Below are 18,604 nucleotides of genomic sequence, written 5' to 3' on the forward strand. Positions count from 1 at the left end.
AATGTCTTAAATTTCCGTCTTCGCTGTTTTAAGCATTAAAATAAAACGAAGAAGGTAGAGTTAAAATTCAATCTGTAGAATTAAAGGTTCAAAAGAGAAGTGACCAGGTGTAGAAGTATGAAACCGGAATTTCCCTATAGATGGTGCTAGCCAACAGTTTAGGGACAGTAAGACCGCTTCTGCAGCGCCATCATCTCCCTCTAACAGCTGACGAAGATTTTCAACACACAACAACCCAAGTTCCATACACCGGTATATTTTTCTATAACCTTAAACATGTCGAGTTTTGTGCCTACGAACTACGATTTGCGGACAGCATTGGTTTTTTGTTATCATTTGAAGAAACTGTTGCAGAATCGCATCGAATGCTTGTCGAAGCTTACGGTGAACATGCTCTTGGTAAAACACAGTGTTTCGAGTGGTTGAAAAAATTCAAAAGTGGTGATTTTGACGTGAGAAAGGAAGAGCGTGGGAAATCACCGAAAAAGTTAGCAGACAACGAATTGCAAGCCTTATTGGATGAAGATGATACTCAAACTCAAGAAGAACTCGCGGATGAATTGAATGTGACGCAGAAAGCTGTCTCAATTCGTTTGAATGCCATGGGAAAGATTCAGAAAGTGGGAAAATGGGTTTCGCATGAACCGAATGAAAGATAGCAAGAAAATCGAAAAACCACTTGTGAAATGCTGCTCGACAGATACAAAAGAAAGTCCATCGTATCATGACAGGTGATGAAAAATGGATATATTTTGAGAATCCTAAGCGTCAGAAATCATGGGTGAATCCAGGCGAACCATCGACATCCACTGCAATCGCTTTGGAAAGAAGACAATGCTCTGTGTTTGGTGGGATCAGAAGGGTGTAATCTATTATGAGCTGCTAAAACCTGGTGAAACCGTTAACACTGATCGCTACCAACAGCAAATGATCGATTTAAATCGCGTGAAAAACGACCGGAATATGGAAAAAGGCAACACAAAGTCATTTTGCTCCATGATAATGCCCCATCACACACAGCAAAACGGGTCAGGGAAACGATCGAGGCGTTCAGTTGGGAAATACTAACGCATGCGGCTTATTCTCCAGACTTGGCTCCGTCCGATTATCATCTATTCGCATCAATGGGACACGCTCTCGCTGAACAACGCTTCAATTCGTATGAAAATGTACGAAAATGGCTCGATAGCTGGTTCGCTTCAAAAGAAGAAATGTTTTTTTGGCGTGGCATTCATAAACTGCCGGAGAGGTGGGAAAAATGTATAAATAGCAATGGACATTATTTTGAATAAAATATTTTTTATCATTTTCAAACAACAGACGTGTAATTTTTACAAAAAATATTCCGGTTTCATACTTCTACACCTGGTAAAAAAGTATCAATATCGTTAAAGTAGATTTTTATTAGTCTATAGGCCGTCTAAGTAGGCGCAAACTATCCTTAAGAGCGTCAGAGTAGCGTCAAAATTTCGACTCGGGAGGCTGCTCACCCCGCTTCATCATTACGTTCGGTTGCAATGCCGTAACAAATTCGTCGCTGGTGCGGTGCATAATCAGGGTCGTTCCTCTCTCTCTCTCTTTCATCCCGTTCTCTCGCGCGCGGGCGCGGAAAATATATTCCGGGAACAGCGCGAACGCATAATCTCCCGGCGCTAAGAGTAGTCATGGATCCCTTCCCACGAACGTCGGCATCGTTAAATCGGCCATATGCTTAAGTCTGGTCACGTTCACTGTGCCCGGCTTCTCTGATAAATTGATTGCATTTCGGAATTCTCTCTCCCCCCCCCCCCCCTTTCTCTCTCTCTCTCTCTCTCTCGTCGGCCGAGTTGCAGCTGTTAGCGCAGCACGACCGAAATTTCCATCGCGCGCTCCCCGTTATGATTTTCTACGGAGCTACGCCTCCTTCTAACACTATCCCGCAGACCCATCGCCCCGCGTCGTTTCCGCGGCTGGAATTCTGGATTGTACCCGACGTTGTAGAAGGTATGGTCCACTTAAAAACAACGAGAGAAAGAGAGAGAGAGATAGAGAGAAAGAGAGGAAACCAGGATGTACAGTGTGTCCCAAATCAATCTCGGTTCCCGTTATGTGCAAGCAGAACGGGAACATGCAAAATTTCGAGTTATCAATGATTGAAAATGATTGAAAATGATCATTTATAGAGGCTTTTTAAATTAATAGTTAAAAAATTTGCGAGTTACTTGCAAAATGGAATAGGACTTTTCTACTCAGTTCCACCCGTTCTACTTGCACACCGGGAACCGAGATTAGTTTGGGACGCTCTGTATAATAATCCCGCCGCGCGCCGGTGTTTGCCTAACCGGCAACGACGACAACGACGACGACGACGACGTTGACGACGACGACATTGCAACGCGTGCGTCAGCCGTTCCAGCAGCTTCAGTAATTAGTCTGCCATTGCCGGCTGCGCGCCGCGTAATAGACTTGACCCACCGCCGTCGTCTTCCACATTCCTGAAACTTCGGCCGCAACATTGCGGCGTTAGAGTTGTGTTAATTACACACGGCAGCGCGGCGGAAAATTGTCGTTGCTCCGCACCGCGTCGCGTAACGTGGCGTCACACGCGTCACCTGCGTAAGCATTTCGCCGAGCGAGCGTACGCGTAACTCCGCGTTAAGCTGTCGCGCGTGCGACAATCGATATTATTCACGGCTCTTATTAACCTCTCTAGTGCGGTGCGCCCGTTTACCGGAGGGGGCACCAGTTCGCGCATTCTCCAATTAGTCCCGAACGTTGGACACGATCCGGCCTGCTCCGAAATTTTAAACCTTCAGAAGCACGGTGGAAAATATACAAGGGCGGTCTGATAAGTAGTAGGATTTACGCATGATGGCGACACTGCAGCGAAACCGGTTTTACCATCACATAGCCCCATCTTTCAAACAATGCCTGTCAAAATTTCAGCCTTATCCCGTCGTCCGAACGGTCGGATAACAGTCCGAATATAACAATGAACATTTTATCGACAAAAATCTGAAAGTACTAAGGGTTAAGGCCGGCTTCTCTCTCTCTCTCTCTCTCTTTCCGACCTTCTCGCGAGCGTATCGCGCGGCCGCGCTAACTTCGTTTATCGCGGAGAATCGGGGTCGAATTAACTTCGATATTCGTTACCCGCGCGCGCGCATTGCATCGCACGTTACAATAGCTACGAATCGGACGATCGCAACGCGTAAATTGCAAATTAACTCTGCGCTCGTAAATTTGTAAATCACGAGGGCGAGCCGGGGGTCTCGCGATTTCGCGCCACGATACGCGCGCGCGCGTGAGAAAAAATTATCGCGCGTCCCCCGGTTAGTTTTCCCCCTACCCTCCCTCGCGCCTGTGTCTCCCGCTGTTCGGCGACGATACCTTATGGCGCGGAAAGTATCGATTTATGCGATACCGGCGATGAGTCCACCGAAATTTTGGCCCCTCCGCGTGACACGATGAGTCACATCCGCCGCACCGTTCCTTCTGCGTTTGCCACTTTTATAATTCCCGCTCATATTTTAGGATGTACGACCACCCTCCCTCCCCCCACAAAATCGAAATGATCAATTGGGATCCAGAAGGGCAATAGGTTTTTTCCGCGATGTTGAAAACGAATGGCGAGAAAACGCGAACCGCACACGTTATTCGTCGTTCCGGCGGAGCGGGGAGCGCAGCGGTGAATGCTCGTAAGAACACGGGGTGAAGAAGAAGAAGGTAGTCGATGTAACCGTATTTTATGGCGTCGGCATTTATATCCATAGTCCGCGCGATAGCGTCGCATCGATCCCGGTAAGGAAAGGCGCGTAATTGCGCGACGGGGGCGTTCTTCCATCCCTCTTCTCTTCCTTCTCCCACTATTATTTTGTCCGCACGTCGCCCGTACCTCCGCGCGAATACAAATACATCGATGGGGGGAAGAAAGAGGAGGGTGATTTTAGCGCGTACAAGGAGAATCCATTAATACGGCAAATATTTTGCTATTAAGATCGGCGTGCCGCGAGGGCGAAATAAGGTATACAAATCGCGCACCGAGCGCGTCTCCGCTGAAAGAAGAAGAAGAGGAGGAAGACCGCGTAAATTTTTCAAGAGCACTCCCCTCGAGTCGTCGTCGTCGTTCCGCGCGAGCTGTCGCTCATTTCCATTGTTTAAGGACAGAAAGAGAGAGAGAGAGAGAGAGAGAGCGCCTCGAAACGCGAAGGGTGAACTCCGGGGGCGCTAATAAAAAGACGGGATAAAAACGTCGCGATAAGATGAAGAGGACGGTACGCGTATTAAAAGTCGGAGTGGTGCTTAAGTGGGACGAGAGAGAGAAAGAGAGAGAGAGCTGATGACGGGCGTGTCGCGGCCCTTGGAAATTATGGGGTGAAGGGGGAGGGGTGCTAAAGGGAAAAGATGCTTTCTAAATTGACCAAACACACCGCGAGATAACGTCCGTTAACGACTTCACCGGAAAACCGTCCTATTGTTCTCTCTCGTGAGAGAACGCGCACGACTTGCGAGGACAGAGAGAGAGAGAGAGAGAGACACACACACACACAGAAGAAGGAAAAGAGAAGCTGCAAAGTGGCGACGATGAGATGACACGTGCGTACGGACCGGCTATAAAAGTGCATGCCTTCTTAAATGTCGCGCGGATACAGGTACTTTACGGGCACATACCATTTCACTCGATAAGATTAGCGGAGATTCGAAGAAGCAGCGCGCGCACCGTCGTAACGGAGAGCCGCATACCTGGTGCGCATCGTGTTGCCGGGACGAGCGATTTGTCACGTGCCTCGTTTCAGAAATACTACAGACGCTTCCGTCTTGCCTGCAAGTTGTTCATGCTTCTTTTTCCCCCTTCTTTTATCGGAGAGATTCTTCTCCGTCTCATGTATCTCCGGATCACTTCCTCAGTCTTAATTTCGATAAACGAATTCCTCGACTGTGTTACCTCGACTAACGTTGATATGGTGACATAATTTTCGAAAGACACACACACACACACGGAGAAAAATAATTTAGAGAGATTTTATCAAATTTTACGTTGATTATTACGTATCCATTTCGGCGGATTCACGCGCACACTGGCGTAACACATTTCGGCTGTCAGCCGGGCGCGAGGAAAGTCGGAAACGATCCTTCGAGTACTGTACTTTTACAACCGGAAGCACGTCCGTCGCCGCAAGCTCGAGGCGTAAACGCCAGTTTTCGGGAGTTTCATGGCCGAGAGGAGTATTGTGAAGACATTGAAGGTCCCGTAGACGCTCCCTCCCCCACTCTTCCCTCTCTTTCTCTCTTGTCAGCTTATATAACTCGTTTCGTACGGGCGCGCGCCACGACGTTACATTTCCACCCCGGCTTCCGGCGGGATCCCCGTACTAAAGGCCGGGCTGGACACAATGGCGAAGCAGACGTAGAGAATGGGACCTCCCGAAGGTATACGACGTGGCGTGCAGCACAATTGCGAAGCAATACGGCCGCCGGTAGCGAAGAGAGAGCGGAGGGGACGGCGGCTCCGTGGAGGAGCTCTCGCGCCATCGTAAAACACCGCGTCGAACCGACAATGAGAGAAAGAGAGAGAGAGAGAGGGCTCTCTCGCACGAGACGCTCCCGAAGTGCATTTCGCCGTCAACCGACGGACAATGCCCCCCGCCGTCCGCGGTCACCCGCGCGCGCGGCTGATACGCCAATCTCGGGGCGTAACGGCACGCTTGTCGATACGCGCGGCATACGCGCCGCCGGCGGCGGCGGCGACCCTCGTCAGCGGTCTCTCCTCTTTTCGATGCCCGACGAGGTCTTCCGGATCATCGGGTCACGCTCCGGGACGTGAATACCGCGTGTTTCCGCGGTAGGGATTCATTCCTCCGTGAGCCGCGCGAGGACGCGTGAATGAGCCGACCTCGGCCGAGGCGAATTTTGTTCGGATACACTGCAAATCCAAGTGTGTTATTTCAGCCGAAGCTTTTCTCACACATCTGTTGCCGTTCTAAATCACGTCGTTTAACACGATCAGACGTGTTAACTTATAATTTTACACGATTATATGACGCTTTGAATGACATAGATACACCCCCAGTAATATGAACATGTATTTATGAATCACTCTGTATTAATACACAGTTTAATATAACAGTATTAATGCAATATTATTCATTACAGTATTAATACGGTAAATTAATACAGTATAATAGACTATATTAATATGAAAATAAATTAAGTTTCAACGTGTTAATGATCAAACGTTTCATATTAAAGAATTACACTAAATAATTATTTGATTGAGATTAATATCTTTTATTGATTAAAATAATGTTTTTTAGTTCCAGAAAAATATTTATTTAAAAAAAGATGTAACATTTAAAACAAAAACAAATGTTAAAATTAAAAAAAAAAGTTCACTTCAATGAAAAATCTTTTCATTTAACTTAAAAGAATAATATCTCGATTAAAATATGAATCAAAGACTAAAATTCTATTAATTTTACCTTTGTTCAATTTCAGCTGAGAACGAGCGTAAGAAATAATTGTAACGTTTTGAAACTTAAGAAATCAACTCTTAATAAGTTATTTGCTCTTGCACAATTTAAGAGGGTGGATCTAATATAAACGGGCCTTTCGCAAAAAAACCATATATTTTTCAAAAACAATTCTAATTTACTTATGAGCTTAAGTGTAAGGAATTTAAATTTCCTCAAAAAAACGACATAACTTTCTCACCAACCTAATACATACAAAGGATATAGAAATTTTATATTGAACGTTAATATATGTAAACATGTATAATAGAATAGGTAAATCCTATTCTTGATCTCATTATATCCGAAACAAGCCGATTTAATAATAACGATTTAATAATTCGAAGGAGAATAGAAATGGAAGGCAATAATTAATGAATTTTCATTGGCAACTCATCTGCGTGTAAAATTAATGAGCCCTCGGCAATGATACATGATAGTAACGAAATATATTATGTTATACCTAACAATAATAAAGCTCATAATGCTTGAATAGTGCTTTCAAATATTTTCACAGACTTCGAAAGGTCGGATAAAAATTTAACGAAGAATAATTCGGGCCGCGAAACCGCGAGATTGCCGTTCTATTTTAATCTTCGCGACACGGAATTTCCGTCGGGAAGCTTCCGCAATACCCCTCCCTCCCTCCCTATCTTATTGCTTTCGTGTCTATCCTGAACTTTGGAAAACGTCGTATCTCTTCTTAATAATAAATTTGTCCTCGCAATTTTCCGCCGTCGTGATCTTCGGCGTTTCGGTCGGAGCCCGCGAGGCTCTTTTCGCGCCATCCTTCTCTGCGTGTTCTTAATTGACACCCGGATTACGATCTTTCTCCGCGAACACACGCCGCCAAGTTTATTCGCGTACGTTGTACATCGTGTAGAAAATTATAATGAGCGACCGTATTACAGAGTCTGCTCCAATTAATTAGGGACGACGAGACCTGCCTTCGACAGGAGTTAGTAATCGAAAAGTGTGCTCGTATGTAGAAAAGTGTGCTTGTGTGTACGCATGTTTATCGTTCAGTGTGAAAGAATATCGTTTTATTGGGCCTTCTTGTTACTAAAACAATTACTCTGTTGTTTTATTCAAATAACTTTTGAAAACATCCGACTCACTTATTTTTCTCGCGTACTCATTATTTTATATACACGTTAATCTCCTTTGCGGTCACTTTCATTCAACCGTGGCCCACGTTCCTCGACCACAATGATCGAACGGGAATTGCCGCTCTCTACGTGATTCGCTCGTATTCCTATGGCTTACGCTTAATATATCCTTACAGCGTTCAGAATATATTATTAAAGCGTACTTACTGGTAAATTTTGGAGGCAACGTAAGTGACGTGCGATACATAATTTATGTTAACGAATCGATGACGCAACGATTGCTCCTGGATTTTCAAGCAAATAGTCAATCGGTTAGTCTAAATACGTAAATTAGTGTGTGTATGTGATTGATCAAATAATAGTGTTCTCTCCCTCAAACAGCATCGTTTAATCTAATGAAACGATGAAATGTTTATCGAACAAAAATTGCGTTTCGCAATGAGACCGCGTTGTTTGTCTCCGTGGAGCGAGTCCAGGTTAAATAAACGGTAATATTGATAAGACATTAGATACATGTTTATATATCGATATTTTCATCTACGATAGGTATCGATACGACATATCGATACATTCGGGTTGTATCACCCATCTCTATTTGCCGTCGTCTGGCCCGCGTTTCTCTCTCTCTCTCTCTCTCTCTCTCTCTCAGTTCCTCCCTCTCTCTATCCCTTTCTTTCTCTCTCGCAATATATTTTCCCCCGTAGGAATTTCCGGGCATCGATTATCTCCGATCCGAGCTCGGTGTTATTTACCTGCGTGGCACGTACGAAAAACCCGAACATTCGAGCGCGCGTGCCGTCACTCTTATTCCCTTATCACGCGTGTCTCTCAAACATCGTAACCCGTTAGATTACGTATGCGAGGCGTTGCTTAAGATAAGATTTATCGTGACAGAGCGCACGACTACCGTGCTCGCGCGAAACTCAACGCCGGCTGTACCTTCTTACCGCGTGCTATCTGCTCGGATGAAGTATCTCGATACGTGGCAACATGTGTATCCTTCTGTGTAACAGGTTCATAAATATGATTTAGTCGGCAACCTCGGGCGAAAAAGGAAACACTTCACAATGCGGAAAAGAGTGGCGAATAAGAACTGTGCCGTATTTTTCATATATTATCGGCTCATTACGACAAAGTCGTTCAGGTAGAAGTTGAACCGTGCATCATCTCCCGTTTCCCATTCCGAAGATGACGAACTTGTAAGACGCGGCGCGTGGCGGAACGCCACGTAACCAAAGGCGGTGCCGTAGCTTAAAATACGTTCGAAACGCCGAAACTTCAAGTTGCGTGCCCTCACCCCATCCAAAAGGAATTAGTATACGAATTACTTTTCAATTTCTTGTTCCTTTTCTCCTACGAGGGAGTCGTATGCGAGCAGTCGACAGCAGGGAGCCATTTGTCTTCTGGACTCCGGGCGTGCCCTTGTCAAGTGCAGGCCGAACCCGCGGTATGCGCAGGTATACGATTGAAGAGATTCTTCCACCTGCCCTCCCTTCTTTATCCACTCTTTCTCTCCTTCTCTGTCGCTCTTTCGTGTTCCGAGAAACGTACGTTCCTTTCCGCCTCGGCGACGGGAAGAGCTTCTATCAAGGTCTGCTCTGCGTCACCGGCCGTCTCGTCTTTTTTCACGGAGATTGAAAAGTATTCGCCGGCCGTAGTCGCCGTCGACACCGCTACGACGTTATCGTAATTAAATGGTTTCCCCGGAGGGATCGCGCGAGGCCAGGCAGGCAGGGAAGGCACTTTACGAAGACGCTCACCGAAAATACGCGGGAATAGAAATCTACCCCTAACGAGTCCTATTCTATACGGCCGTGAGTTCCCGCCGAGGTCGGAGAAGAGAGATGGCCTGAACACTCTCGATGATGATGACAACGACGACTATGGACGTGGAACACGCTGGCGAATTGCCGCGAAAACGAGTGCTCAAATGCTCGTTTACGAACCGCCGTATGACGGGGGGTTAATCGATAAAAAGTTGTTCTCCTGGCCACGCGACGTCGTACATCATGCTCGAAAGCGAAAACTGACAACGAAATCCCGCCCTTAACGGTAGGCGCGTACGGAGCGCGTACGATAAATCACGATGAAGAGAAAAAAAAAAAGAAAACCCGAAAGAGAGAGAGAGAGAGAGAACGCGCGAGGATCGTTTTTCTTAGCGAAACCGACGAAAGCGCCGTTCCCCGCTCGATTTTGCGCTACGATCGTTCAGATCTCACGGAATATCGCGGTCCTCTCTCTCTCTCTCTCTCTCTCTCTCTTTCTAACTCGCGAGCAGAGTAGGAATGGACGAAAACCGAGCGACGATATGCTACAATAAGCATTTCCAGCGCGAGCGCATAGCCCATCGGGCTAAATATCTTCCCCATGTAATTCCGTCGGCAGAGGTAAATGGGGAGGGGGTGGCTCATGGGAAAGACGACGATGAGAGAGAGAGAGAGGGGGAGAGAGAGAGAAAGAGAGAGGGCAGAGCCGGTGTATCGATGCGGCTTATCGGCGGCTTAGCTTCTAATGGAAGCGCGTCGACCACGCGGGCGCTAAACTGGAAGTTTACGGTGTAAAAAGGAACCTTTCAGACCCCCCAGAGGGGTCTGCACGTTTGCAACAGAGTTCCCCGCCGGCGTTTTCGGCTTTCGGGCAATGTGTCGGGTCTCGATATACCGTCGTCTCCCCCCTCCCGAGCGGGGCGCTTTCGGGTAACAGCTGAAATTGAAGCGTGTCGCGGAAAGTTAACGCGCGCGGCGGTGGCGAATGGTCACCTGATACAAAAGAAAATCGAGCAGGGCCCCTGGCGCCTGCGGTCAGGGGGTGCGGAGGCGAGGCATTGTTGCGGGATTGCGGGGAATCGGACGATCAATTGACTTTCCTAATTTCACAGCGCGCGGGCGCGCTCGCTCGCTCGGCTTTAATGTAATGTTCCGCGCGACGCGTACACGTCGTATTTGGCCTCTCTCTCTCTCTCTCTTTCTCTCTCTCGGCCTTTTCCACGCTGTCGATCTCCGCGCGACGGAGATAATTCTATTCGGCCTGGTGATTACAAAGACACGAGTCGGTCCGTCGGACGAGAGGGGGCGGGAGGACCGTCAAATTGCTCATCACTCACGTTTCCCGATGCGGGAAAGTAGAACGCGGAAATAAAATCATCGCTAAAGGCGGCTACCGTGAGATTATGGCCGAAAAAAAAATTACGCTGTTCTTACGGGAATTGCATAATTGTATATTATTGATCCTTGTTAAAACGTTTTTCACTTTGAATGGAAAAATGAGTAAAAATAGAGAAAATTAAGAAAAAAAAGTCGTGTCCGATTGTAATGTATTTTTCGTCGTCATTACGAAAGCAAATCAATAAGTACCCGTGTTAGTAATGGAGACGCAAGTTTTTCCCAAAATTTTTTTTTGCAACGTAATTCCCTTTTAGGAGGATACACACTTCCCAACGCCTCTGTCATTTTTCTAACCCCTCTGAAAAGTACGATTTATCAAACTCTGCAAAATAGACCCCTGTTTCGATTATGGCCTCATCATTCGACGTGAATCTCTTTCCACCGAGCCATTTTTTCAAGTTTGAAAACAGGAAGAAATCGCAGGGAAAAACAAGAAGAAGTCTCCAAATTCGGAGAGTACGGTGGATCCGGAGAATACAGCAGCAATTCGTAGCGCAATTCGACCAATTTGGCCGTGGCGATTGCGAAGGAGCGAGCCGGTGCATTGTCGTGGCGGAACAACACTTTTTTTTCGCCAAATGGGACCATTTTTTCTTCAATTCAACATTGAATTGGCCCAATAAATCAGTATAATACTGGCTCGTGATAATTTTTCCCTTCCCCAAATAATCGATGAAGATCACGCCTTGCACATCCCAAAAAACAGTAGCCATTACTCTTCCGGCCAATGGGACCGTGTTGGCCTTCTTCGGAGCACATCCGCCGAATGAAGTCCATTGTTTTGACTGTTCCTTGGTCTCCGGCGTGTAGTGATGGATCCATGTTTCATCAACGGTTACGACTTGACGCAAAAACTCATGCGGATTGCGCTTAAACAGCTCCAAATATTGCTTCGAAATTGATAGCCGCATCCGTTAGTTGTCCACCGTGAGTAATCGCGGCACCCGTCGGGCCGACAGCTTTTTCATTCCCAAGTTATCATGCAAAATATTGAATGCTGTTCCGTACGACACGCCTACGGCCTCTGCAACTTCGCGCACTTTCAAGCAGCTTTTTACATTTTAATCTAGTAATCTAAAAGAGAACAAGAGACAAACAAGAGCCAAAGCCTTCTGTTAGTAGATTTACCGTGGACAGTTAATTTAAGATTGCGTTCCGAATTAAATGAGGATGAACAAGTTTACATTTACAGAAAGAGCGCGAAATTATGACCATTAGATCTACAATATTTCATTATTCTATTACTCCTCTGTAGATCAGTGTAGGGAGAGGGGGGGGGATGCACGTTAATCGGACCGATCGCGACTGATTCAGAAATTGGCGCTTGCCGAGGTGGGGAAACGATCCGCCGGGTTTACGATCGCTCCCTGACGGAGACGAACCCTCGCGGACTCGATCGCTAATTGGGCGAGAATAGTTGCAAGAGCGCAAATGGTACGATTGACGGACCGTTCCGGGCGGACGGATAAACGACGCGGATTCAATGCGACTTTCCATGTGTTTCCCGGCTCGAACCATATGTTCCCTCTCGCTCGCTCGCCGACACGGGCTCGTAGCAATACCAGCCGTGCGTCAAAGATGACCTCATTCACGACCCGATCACAATAGTTCGAAATGTGTCGCCGTTTAAACGATGGGAGGGGGAGGCCGCAGGTCGCGCGCTCAATGGCGCGACCCCGGCGCGCCTCGTTAGTCTTGTCGTTTAGGAATTATATATAATTCGAACCGTTGCTATTATACGCGTAGAGCGTGCAGCGCGAGAGAACACGCCCCGCTCGGCCGCATAAAGGCCGCGGGCAACATTGATTACGAATTCTATTCGGGTTCAGTCGACAAACGACTCTTCGGTCGACCTGGTCGCGACTTTCGATTCGCTCGTTCGATTAACGGGAGCAACATTACCGTGAACGTTACAAAAGGGGAATGCAAAGGTAGGTTTTCGCGCGGGAAGGATTTCCCCTCGTCGGGCAAAACCGATGAAGACGTCGCGCTCGGGAAGATGGTGAGATTCGCGAAGGCCTAAAGCGGGGTCCACAATGAGAATTTAAGATATGTAAGGTGAGAAAGGGCTACACGTTACTGTATTTGAAACTCAATTAACTGAATATTTTCGGTTGCCATGATCGAGTTAATTTCTTCCGTGTAGCTCACACAACTGAAACATTTGTTCGCCTATATTCAAACGAGAATTTTGTTCGAGCGAAATAAACGAGTTTCTCGATGTGGTTGTCACACTGTTGCTACATTTTCCCCTTCCGCCTAAAAGCAACACACTAACGATAATAAAGAAGAAGACGTTTCCTCTCACGTGGGCTCACCTAAAGAACGGCAGCTCTACGTCCATTGATGGTGGGCCGGGGGAGGCGGCGGCGGCGGCGGCAGCGGCAGGGGCCTCTCGAGAACGGGCAACGGGGACACCTCCGGCATGGCGAACCTGAGCTTCTGCCAGAACAGCTTGTCCCCCCAAACGAGCACGGTGTGCGACGAGATCCGTTTCTTGAGATCGGCGTCGAGATCGCGCGGGCACACACCGCCCACCAACAGCAGGATCACCGAGCGGCCTCTGCCCTTGAGAGCGTCCCTCAGGGCGGCCTTGAACTCGAACCTCGCCCACTCGCCGTGCAGAAAGTTCTTGGAGAGTACGAGGATGGTGCGTCTGGAGGAGTCAGCGGCCTCGGCGACCGCGTCGGCGACGTTGCCGCCGGCCCCGAGATCCCGATAATGCAGGCACAGCCGGTAGGAGTTCTCGAGGCTGGGCACGAGGATCGCGGAGACGAAGGCCTCGTCCACCGCCGAGTACGAGATGTAGGCGTCGAACGGCTTCTCCTGGTCCTCGAACGCGGCGGTCTTGTAGCAGGCGCGCAAGCCGCAACGGCTGGCCGCCCAGGTTCTCAGGGCGCGACGGTGTCGGAAGGCGCCGCACACCAGGGCGACCGTAGCGAATATCAGCACCGCGGTGGCGAGCAGCAGCAGCAGATAGGCTTCGAGGGGGCGCGTCTCCACGGCGGAGGTCGTGCCGGTTAACGCGGCGCAATTCACCACGACCGATCCGTTCGCCGGCAGGGTGATCGGCACGCCGAGGGAACAGGTGACGCTGCGCCAGTCATTGATCTTCGGTCGGTTGCGGGACATCCACTCGCGCGCCCGGTCGAGGTACGAGCACTCGCAGCTCCACGGGTTGCTCGAGAGGCCGATATCGACGAGATAGGGGTTCTGCGCGAGCTGCCAGAGGGCGAAAGTGCCCAGTCGATTGTTCTCCATGCGGAGAACCTCGAGCTGCCGCAGCGGCAGGAACGTGCCGTTGTCGATGTAAGCCAGCAGGTTGTTCTGCAAGTAGAGTTCCTTCAAGTTCTCCAGCGGCATCAGCTCGACGCCGTTCAGCACGCTGATCTTGTTGTTCTCCAGATGGAGCACCAGCAGCCGCTTCAGCCCGCTGAACGTGTGATTGCGTATCGCGATGATGTTGCTGTCGTTCGCGTAGAGAATACGCAGATTCTTCCGGCCGATGAACGAGTGGGAGTTGAGCTCGCCGAAATTGTTGCCGTCCAGGTAGACCTCGGTGGCGTCCATCGGCAATCGGCCCGGCAGGCTCTTGTAGCCGGAGCTCGAGCAGTCGACCACGTTCGCCGACCAGGACTGGTCGTGGTAGCAGGTGCAATTCGCCGGACACGTCATCTCGCAGTCGCACGCGTCGAAGTCGCAGCAGTGGCAGAGGGCGAAGCAGTGGGCCTTGTAGGTGCAGAGGAACTGGGCGGGCTTGGCCTCGAGCAGCGGTATGAAGGACCTGTGACGGTCGTACGGCAGCCGGCAGTAGACCGACTCGAGGTCCATCACCCGCGGATGCTGACGCAGCGTGAGCGAATTGATCCTCTGCAGCCACTCGGTCGTGCAGTCGCATATGAAGGGGTTACCGCCGATGTAGAACTCCGGCAGCTGTCGGCCGGCCGGCACCTGTGCCAACTGCAACGCCGACAGGTTCATCCTGACGATCATGTTCGCGTAGAGATCGACCCGGGTGAGATTCGCCTTGGCGAAGAAAGTCTGCGGCTCGACGGAGTGTATGAGGTTGTCGTTTACGAACAGCAGCTCGATCGAATCCGGGATCGCGCGCGAGTGTATCCGCGTGAGCCGGTTGAACGACGCGTCGAGCGTCTGCAGCCGCATCGCCCGGGGCGCAACGCCGAGCTCGGCGATCGCGTTCTTGTGCAGGTCCATCCATTGCAATTTCTCGGGCAGGTAGCTGTAATTGAACTGGCCGATCATGTTGTCGGACATGTTCAGCCAGAGGAGGTCGGGCGTGCTCGCGAAGATGCTCGACATGTCCTGCAACAGATTCGAGTCGAGTCGTATCGCCTGCAGCGACGGATTCGCGGCGAACGCGCCGTCCTCGACGTATTCGATACGGTTACGCGCGAGATTCAGTATCTGCAGGGCCGGCAGTTCCGCCAGGTCCTCCTGCGTGACGTTGCTGATCTCGTTGCCCATCATACGCAGCCCGTAGAGGCTGGACATGCCGCGGAAGCCGGGTCTGCCCAGACTCCTGATCTGATTCTCGCCGAGATCGAGAGTGCGCAGTATCCTCATGTCCTTCAGCGCGACCGGCACACTGTCGAGATTGTTGCCGGACAGGTTTAGGTCCTGCATGCTCGAGCAATTGCGAAAAGCGTCCGGGTGAATACCCTCGAGCAGGTTCGAGTCCAGCGCGAGCAACGACAGCGCGAACAGCCCGTTGAGGGAGTACGCGTCCAGGTAAGTCAGCCGATTGTGCGCGAGCTCGAGGGTGTGCAGATTGCTCATCGGCGAGAACGTGTCGGCCGGTATCGTCTCGATCTCGTTGAACTGCAGATTCAGAATCTGCAACGTGTAGAGGTCCTTGAAGAGCGCCGGGTCCAGCCTGCCGATGCGATTGTGAGAGAGGTCGAACAGCACCAGCCGTATCAGCCCGGAAAACGTCGCCGAGTTCATCCACTGGCTGGTAAGGACGTTGTGCGACAGGTCGAGGGTGACCAGTTGATTCATGTCGGCCACCAGACCGGGCGACAGCACGCTGATGGAATTGTTCTCAAGTCGCAGCTCCTTCAGCGACTTGGCGGCGTCGCGGAACATTTCCGTCGGCAGCGCGACAATCCGATTGCCCGACAGGTCGAGGCTCTCCAAAGACCTCAACCCGCGCAGCGCCTCGTCGGCCACCATGGAGATCGCGTTGCTGGATAAATTCAACACCCGCAGACGCTTCAGCGAGGAGAAACCGTAGCTCGACAGTACCGAGATCTGATTGTTCGACACATCCAACGACTGCACGTCCAGGGAGCACGAGAGCGGCGCCGACGTTGATTCCTGTTGACGTCGCGACGGTGGTTTCTCACCAACGCCGCCGCCGTCGTCGCGGAAACCGAGCTCGGAGATGTCCTTGAGCGTATTCCACGAGATATTGAGAGTCACCAGGTTGGACAACGGGCAGAACAGCCGGTCCGGAATCTGCCAAATGTTGTTCCAAGACAGATCGAGCTTCTCAATCTGCGGTGTGCCGTCGAACGCGCCGCTCTCCAGCTCCAGGCTGTACTTGGTCCTGTGTCCGTTCAGCGTCCGCACCGTCAGATTGCGCAGGTCGCGCAGACCGCTCAGCAATTTGGCCGGCCAGTGCGTCAGCTTGCAGCCGGTCAGCCTGAGCGAGCGCAGCCGCCACAGGTAGAGGAAACCGTCGACGCTGAGGAGCCCGTCGAGATCGGAGTCCTCGCACACGACGTTGATCGCTGTCACGTACTCGCTGGTCGCCTGCGAGAAGTTCGTTCGCAGCGAGTCGTTGCGAGCGGCGTGCAGGCAGGTGAGCGCCCCATCCTGCCGCGAGTCCCACGAGCAATGCTCCGGCAGGTCCAGGCGCGGCGGCAGCTCGCTCGTCACGGCGAGCACGTGGTGCTGTCGGTGCACCAGCAGGCAGTAACAGGCGGCCGAGAACAGCAGCAGCAACGATCTCCCGGGGCCTTCGACGAGCCCACGCATCTTTAGCGAACTCGTTGCTTGCGCTCGGTACCGCTTGCTCTCCTGACCATCACACCACCGACCGACCGCCTCTTCTTCTTTCTCCTTCCGTCGGCCCCACTTCGCACAGGATTCACTCGGACCGAAGTCCACTTCAAGTCCGAAATCGACTTCCCGCTGAGAGAACCGACGACGCCCGTGCTCAGTCGGTTCGTGCTGAATCTCTGAGAGAGAAGTTAACCGCGCCGACCGTCGCGCGTTCGTTGCACCACCACCACCACCACGCGCGCGTTGCCTCAATTAATCCGTCGAAATTGTTTACACTCTGGAATCGCGCACTGCAGGTTTAACCGGTGAACGATGGCGTCCGCTCTTCCTCTCACGAAGCGGTATCTTCCCTTTCGTCGTTTTGTACCGCGACCAACAACCGATCCTCTGTCCGCCGCCGCGATCACCCCCGCCGAACTAGTCCCGAACTCGGCACCCGATGACTCTCACAGACTCCGCTGGACGAGAGATGGGCATCGATCCTGTCGGCCTGTATCAGAATGTCATCCGCTTAGGGTGACTCCGCGTCCCGCTACGGCATCCCGCATACTTCCGTGCAGGCTACTTATTACGCGCTGTTGCCGCGGCCCCACATCGGCGTCTCGTGCGTACTTGCCGATCCGCGACGCGGAGTGATCTGCCATCACAAGATCCCGCGCATTTCACACTGTTTCTCCGCCGGCGGTGCGGTCGAGCGCCCCCTCGGACCCCCGATCGTGGCCCATCGAGGAGAGATAAACGAAATGCGCGAAGCTCTCCGCCCGGGAAGCCGGACGATTCTGGACGGAAGAGGCACGAAATAGGCGAGCGAGTCTCTCACGAGTTGGAAGACGCGCGACAGACTACTACTGGCACAGAGACGGAGTGAGAGAGAGAGAGATCGCCTGCGTAAACGACGACGGTAGGAGAGCGGCGCAGCGCTCGGAACGACGGCCACCGCACGACTGACGAGCGAGATCTCGGCATCTAACTCGACGCAGCGTCCGCCAATCGTTCCTACCCCCACCTCGCCGGTGGCGGCGGCGCACTCACCCACACGTGCACGCACACAGCTGCGAGCGGCAGCCGAGCGAGCACGCGCCTACCTCGCAGGACCTTTCGGGCGTAGGACGAGGACGTCCTGCGGTACCGTCTTTCTCGCGCGTGTGTATACACGCGCGCGCACACGCGCGCGATCGACAGAGCGAGCGAACGAGCGACGGGCGTAGAGGGAAGAATGAGCCGGCGTTGCACGCAACCTGTCTGTATCTTCGCGCCGTTCCCCGGTTCCCTGCGGGACGGGGGGCTATGGGGACACACACGGCTATCGGGAAAAGGCATCGACACTTCACACTCGTTACTGCAGTCGGCAAAAAATATCGATGTGCGTATTAGCATCGGGGAAAGGAAAGTATTGCTCTGCGAGCACAGCGACGTCGATGGCAGTGCGGGCGGAGGAAATGGTCTTGTTTACGCTCTCTCTCTCTTCTTCTCCACCGTCTGTATCTTTCTCTCTCGCGTGAATTTTTAATACTATCCTCTCTCCTTCGTCTCTCCGTATTCTGCTTGTTTAACCTTGCAAGGGCTACCATTTTCCAACCGGCACTGAAGTCCATTGCGGTCGGTCGGACTGTGATATCTTTCTCGTGTTTTCTGTTATTCTTCTCTCTCTCTCTCTCTCTCTCTCTCTAATAGTGGAGAAAAGTTAGGATAAAGTTACACGACAGACATCAGGCCAATTTATGGTCACAATATTATGTCTCCCTCGAAAGTGCACAACCTTTGTCTGAGATATTTTTTTCTAAAGTGTGATGTTTCTGAGATATTTAGGAGTTTT

At 51.0% G+C, this 18,604-nt stretch overlaps 1 protein-coding gene across 1 annotated transcript in view; it reads right to left on the bottom strand.

The window, feature by feature from the left end:
• LOC106751706 (slit homolog 2 protein) overlaps positions 1-17,716 on the bottom strand; it is a 68,109-nt gene extending 50,393 nt beyond the window's left edge. The window contains exon 1 of the mRNA XM_014632733.1: positions 13,080-17,716. Within this exon, the coding sequence (XP_014488219.1) occupies positions 13,096-16,761 (3,666 nt within the window). The 5' untranslated portion in view covers positions 16,762-17,716 and the 3' untranslated portion in view covers positions 13,080-13,095. The remainder of the gene's footprint in view (positions 1-13,079) is intronic.
• Between the last annotated feature and the right edge of the window lie 888 nt (positions 17,717-18,604).

This window comes from Dinoponera quadriceps, unplaced genomic scaffold, assembly GCF_001313825.1.
Source record: "Dinoponera quadriceps isolate SergipeBrazil2010 unplaced genomic scaffold, ASM131382v1 scaffold115, whole genome shotgun sequence".
Classification (NCBI taxonomy): domain Eukaryota; kingdom Metazoa; phylum Arthropoda; class Insecta; order Hymenoptera; family Formicidae; genus Dinoponera; species Dinoponera quadriceps.